This window comes from Otolemur garnettii, unplaced genomic scaffold, assembly GCF_000181295.1.
Source record: "Otolemur garnettii isolate 467f Iridium unplaced genomic scaffold, OtoGar3 scaffold00051, whole genome shotgun sequence".
NCBI lineage: Eukaryota > Metazoa > Chordata > Mammalia > Primates > Galagidae > Otolemur > Otolemur garnettii.
This window is the reverse complement of record NW_003852446.1, coordinates 10,095,817-10,102,103: the sequence shown is the minus strand read 5'-3', so window position 1 is coordinate 10,102,103 and position 6,287 is coordinate 10,095,817. Positions and strand designations below refer to the sequence as shown.

General features: G+C 38.8%; 1 protein-coding gene across 1 annotated transcript in view; it reads right to left on the bottom strand.

The window, feature by feature from the left end:
* POLA1 (DNA polymerase alpha 1, catalytic subunit) overlaps positions 1-6,287 on the bottom strand; it is a 307,100-nt gene that overhangs the window by 296,024 nt on the left and 4,789 nt on the right. Inside the window, exons 2-4 of the mRNA XM_023514374.1 lie at positions 5,962-6,086; positions 2,997-3,093; positions 1,603-1,683 (exon numbers count right to left, since the gene is read on the bottom strand). Coding sequence (XP_023370142.1) covers positions 1,603-1,683; positions 2,997-3,093; positions 5,962-6,086 — 303 coding nt within the window. The remainder of the gene's footprint in view (positions 1-1,602; positions 1,684-2,996; positions 3,094-5,961; positions 6,087-6,287) is intronic.

The following is a 6,287-nucleotide window of genomic DNA, read 5'->3' as shown; positions in this document are numbered from 1 at the left end:
GTCAGTGGTTAGGGCACTGGCCACATACACCAGGGCTGGTGGGTTCGAACCCAGCCTAGGTCTGCTAAACAACAACAAAAAAAAAAAAAAAAAAATAGCAGGGTGTTGTGGCGAGCACCTGTAGTCCCAGCTACTTGGGAGGCTGAGGCAAGAGAATCACTTAAGCCTGAGTTTGAGGTTGCTGTGAGCTGCAATGCTATGGCACTTTACTGAGGGCAACATACTGAGACTATATCTCAAAAAAAAGACATTATTGGGCAAAAATTGGGAAAATTTTAATTTAGACAATATATTAGACAATATCATGATAATAGTACTGTTGTAAAGTAGACAGGTGTTATTCTTCAGAGGTCACTGCTGAAATTCACAAAGTTCAGCAGAAAAAAAAATAATCTCTATGTATGGGGTTGGGAAGAGGGAGAAAGAAGACAAATGCCACAAAATGTTAGTCTGCAAATAAGGGTCCAGATTGCACAGGCAAAATAGTACAGATTTTAGGCTTTTTGTCCACATAAGTCTCTTCTTTGCATTTTTCTTTCTTCTTTTTTAAGCACTCTTTAAAAATGTAAAGATCATTCTTAGCTTGGAAACTATTAAAAAAAAACAGGGACGAGGGTGCTGGCCCCATATACCAAGGGTGGTGGGTTCAAACCTGGCCCTGGCCAAACTGCAACCAAAAAAAATAGCTGGGCTTTGTGGCGAGCACCTGTAGTCCCAGCTACTCGGGAAGCTGAGGCAAGAGAATTGCTTAAGCCTAGGAGTTAGAGGTTGCTGTGAGCTGTGACACCATAGCACTCTACCCAGGGTGATAATGTGAGACTCTATCTCTTAAAAAAAAAAAAAAAAAAAACAGGGACGAGTTCCTTTTGAGATAACAAATATGTTCTAATATTGACTGTGGTGATGGCTGTACAACTCTGTGACTACATTAAAAGCCATTGAATTTTATACAGTTTCAATGAGTGAATATGGTATGTGAATTAAATCTCGATAAACTAAACAACTGTGAGTGGGCCATAGTTATCTGACCCCAAATCTACCACTTGGTGGTAAATAACTAATAATTAACAAACTAAACAAAAAATCCAAATACTAGAGATAATTTCCCATTCTTATTTTATAGGAACTAAATCAAGCTTATTTACTCGAAAAAAATTTACCAAAGATTATGTAGCTGAGAAAATTTGACACATTCATCCATATCATTTTAAATTTCAATTAAACAAAGCAAGTTGATTAGTTCTAAACCTTGTTATTGTACTATACAAATATCAAATACCTAAAATTAAAAGTACATCATTTCAGTAGGAATTAAGACACAACTTACTTACTGCCGCAGATCTCAAAATTAGCAAGTCTAAAAGGACCACAGGACTTTGGTTGATACAGACATAAAACTTTTCACTTCCTGGTGGTATTTTTGCTTTTTATGTTAAATTTCTACATAACTATGCTTCTCTCAATATTAGAACATAGTCTATACCTATAATCAATGGTGGTAGATCTTTCCCTCAAAGGGAAACTATATCAGAGTACCAAGTTATCTGAAATTGCAGATAATTCAATTTCAAAATGACACTCATAAAAACAAAATATAGGTACCTTTCTCACTGACATCAAAGGCATCATCTTCAAGATCATCATCAAAAATCTCCCGGCCATCTTCCACATAACCAATACCATCTGCAGTAACAAAATTTAACATTGAGATCAAGTTTCTATTATAAAAATAGCCAATAATATTTTAGCCATGACAAACAAACCCTTTTATACCCACTCAGATGTTCTCCTGGCCTGTGCTATTTTAAAGTGCAACAGAATCCTGTTCAAAGAGATATCAGACAATGCACAGCGTTCACAAAACAGGTGTGAAGTCAAAATTGAAAAATATCTACTATATGTAGGTAGGTGATCTGGGGAAATGATTTGGCCCACAGCATCAAAGTTTGCCACAATACAATGCTTCATACAAGTTTTACTCTACCAAAAAATAAAAAGTAAAGGAGTCAAGATTACCACAATCTCAGAAAGGCACCCCAGGCTACAAGGGAAACCTGGCAATATAGCCAAATCAAATGACAGAGGTAGAAACATAAAGAGTCACAGGCACAGTCTACATCTCCTCCCTGTGGTCAGTATTCACATGCCTAAAATGTGAAATGCTACCAGCAGGAAACCAGTGGGCTTTCTACAAAGGCTATCCAAACATCAGGTAGGGCAAGCCTTTGCACACTTCTTTCCACCATTCAAGTTACTTTTCACACTTAGAACTGTGTGTATTCCTCACAGCAACTCTTTTGGTTTTTGTTTGTTTGTTTGTTTGTTTTTGTAGAGACAGAGTCTCACTTTATCGCCCTCGGTAGAGTGCTGTGATGTCACAGCTCACAGCAACCTCCAATTGCTGGGCTTAGGTGATTCTCTTGCCTCAGCCTCCTGAGTAGCTGGGACTACAGGTGGCCCGCCACAATGCCCAGCTATTTTTTTGCTGCAGTTTGCCTGGGGCCAGGTTTGAATCCACCACCCTTGGTATATGGGGCTGGCGCTCTACCCACTGAGCCACAGGTGCCGCCCATCTCATAGCAATTCTTATCCCCACATTACAGATGAAGAATTTAAGGCTCAAAGAGATTCAGTGACTTGTTCAAGGTCACATAGTTGGAAAGTGCACAAGATGAATCTTGAACTTGCATTCCTTAATTCCAAGTGCTGTATGTTGGCCCCACAGACACATGGCTCCTCCAAATTCCTAAAAGCTATATCCTGGAGGATTTATATTATACCCTGAGGTATATGCATACATTCTCCAAAATATTCCCAAATAACCTTCCTATTGTTCTGCTTTCTCATCTTCAAATAATTAAGGAAAATCCAAACCAAAGGTAAGACCCTAACTGCATCTTTCATCTATCTGCCTAGGCAAAGCAGCAATTCCCCTGCATGAGAATCCATGAGAAGCAATTAACACAGGATCTGGCAGGCAATTTACCCCCGCATACCATCATCTACAATCCAGTCATCATCTTGGCGTGCCTGAACAAGCTTTGAATACTGTTCTTCATCAACTTCTTCATAAACACTTGCAAAGTCCTCAACCTGCCATTATACAAGTTTGAGAAAAAGCATTAAACGGAGTGAAAGTGTTAAACAATTCTGATGAAAAAATTGTCAAATTGAAACTGGAATGGCAGCCTGAAGGAGTAGCTGCAACCAAATCATGAGTTCTGACATTCAACACCACTACAGGGTTTTCCTTAAATAGACATCAATTAACTTAGTATTCCTTTTAGGTGGGTGTTAACATAAGATATTAAATGATTCCATTAGCATAATACACTTGTCACACCATCAATTACTCATCTACTTCATAAAAAACAAACTGAATTATAGCCAATTCTTCATTAGCTGCTTTGGGGATTATTCACTTGTAATTTCTAGACTGGTTTCTCCTATACTTAGCAAACCTGTAAGGCATGCCATCTCCCTCTCCACTAGCTGACGTATGCTCTGTGAACAGATGATGATTTTAATAACTATTCAACCAACCAAATATAATTCAAAAGGAAAATTTCCCCCATCCATCCTCCTCCAAAAATTAACAAAACAAACATACTCTATATTCTACAGACAAACTAGAAATGGTTTTTGAGTGATCCCTGTTTGCATTACCACTGATCCCCCACCATTCTCAGGTCTTGAAACTGCAGAGACTTAAATGCTGAGCTATTTGAAAAGCAAGTCGAGAGAGCGGCAGGTTCTCCAATCACATCAGAGGGTCAGAGCACCATGAGCTATTGGCATGAACAAAGTAGATCACCTCTGCATAGTTAAAGAAACAAACAAAACAGATGCACACTACTGCTGAAGGTGTCCATAGTGACAGGCCACTGACTTCCCAGATGGGAATCTGGTGGGCTGGTTAGTAAGATCTCACTGATAGCTCATTAAAAAGCTCCCCTTCTCTCAAGAGTTCTTCCTTTTTCAAATGTGGTATGGGGAAAATGCCTAATTCATTTGAAACATTAGGAAAAAACCTGGACACAGAGCTTTGACAGTCTGATGGCCAGAGCTGACCGGATTTCTGCCACATCTACAAGGCTTATAATAATTATAAGATTAGGCTTAGTTTTCACCTCCTTTTTAACCCACTCTAAACGGATCATTAGCAAATAATAATTTGTCCTTTGACCATCTGATAACAAGAACTATCTACCCTACCAAATTAAGTTTTTAACAACCCAGATGCAAACTAGTCCAATTAACTAACCAATTTTCTTTTTTTCTGGTGGAAGAAAACTGGTACAATTATTTTGATTGGTTGAAGACATACTTTGTCTCTTATCTAAGTAACTCACTTATACTATCAAGAAGACACCAGAGACTCAGCGCCCAGAGCTCAGTGGTTAGGGCGCTGGCCACATACACCAGGGCTGGCAGTTTGGAACCAGGCCCAGGCCTGCTAAACAACAATAACAACTACAAGAAAAAAATAGCCGGGCATATGGCGGGTGCCTGTAGTCCCAGGTACTTGGGAGACTGAGGCAAGAGAATCACTTAATCCCAAGAGTTTGAGGTTGCCATAAGCTGTGACACCACAGCACTCTACTGAGGGTGACATAGTGATACTGTCTCAAAAAAAAAAAAAAAGACACGAGAAAACTATTTTAAAAATCATTTTGAATAAAAAGTCACTTTAACTCTATCTTTAAAAACAGCATTGTTTAGCCGGGTGTTGTGGCAGACACCTGTACTCCAAGCTACTCAGGAGGCTAAAGCAAGAGAATCGCCTAAGCCCAAGTGCTGGAGGTTGCTGTGAGCTGTGACACCACAGCACTCTACCCAGGGTGACAAAGTGGGACTCTGTCTCTAAAAAAATAAAGCATTGTTACCGCTGAGCATAAACTCTTAGAGCTATACAAGTAACATCACCAATCATCAACATGCCAACATCTGAAATGTCCCACAGAACTCCTTTATAGAAGTACCTACTTTAAATGCTTTACTCCTGCTTTGCTGTAATCCTTTCAGCAACCTTTTATAATCTGGTTGCCTCACTTAACTTGAACAAATGGTGCCAAATGGCAAGAATCTTCTTCTGTTTGCTTAGTTGCCCAATATCGTATAGATCATAGAACACGCAGATTCTAAAGCCACAATGCCTGGGTTCAAAATAGCATTTGCCTTTGTGACTTCACTAAACTTGCTGTGCCTCAGCTATCTCACCTGCAAAATGTTAATCATAGCATCTAATTTCATTTGGTTATTGAAAGGATTAAATGAATAAGCATACTACTAAAAGCACTTACAATAGTGTATTAGCTCAAAAAGGGTATCAGTTGTTCTTATTATTTTCTAGTACTGATTAATTATTCTCTAGCCTTGAGGCAATTAAGATAGTCAAGGAACACTGACAGTGAAGCTAGACAATGTTGCAGAGGGTAGCCACTTGGTTTTTTTACCTGCAGGCCACAAGCAGTAACTAGAGGAAAATGGCCAAACAAGCATCATGTTCAAATTTTACAAACAGGACATGGCAGAAGTAAGGTCCAAATCCCCATTGCCACTCTCCTTGCAAATGAAATTAGGAAAAACAATTCTCTCCCAGGAGCAGTACTTAGACTTCTCAATACCTTAAGAGTAAAATGAAAGTACCTCCAAGTTACCCCAACAAAGCCATAGGACTTGGCCAAGATACCATATGCTCAATAAGGAAAAATATATAGTGATGTACTTTCATCTTAGGATTTTCAAATTATGTGTAAAGTGCCTTACAGGAACTTTAAGAGTTCACTACTCTCCATAATCTGTAAATCTATCTCATGTCCATGTCTGTTCAACACTAAGAAATTACTAAGAGGCTTGGAATATATTAATATTTCTAATTGGGGGGGCAAAGGTGACATGACACTACCTGGAGGCTATGAATTAGCTTGAACCACAGGAGGAAAAAAAATGGTTACTTACTTCATACTTAAACTTCTCACCAGCTTTAGCCTTTTTCAGTCTTTCTAGTGCTTCTTGGCGCCCTTTCTTTGATTTTTTTTCTCGGCGGGCTCGAGAAGCTACAAAACTCCCTGAATCTGACACAGCTGAAAAAAAGCCAAATTTACAGAAAATGTTACAGACTTGTCAGCCATCTTCCCTCAAAAACAAAAGAATGTTTCTTGTCAATAGTAACACACAATTTTAATATTACACAAATGGATATTTCTAACAATGCAAATAATTCACAAAGCCCATGACAAAATATGCAGACATGTGTCTTCAAAAATCTTCCCTAAGAGGCTCGG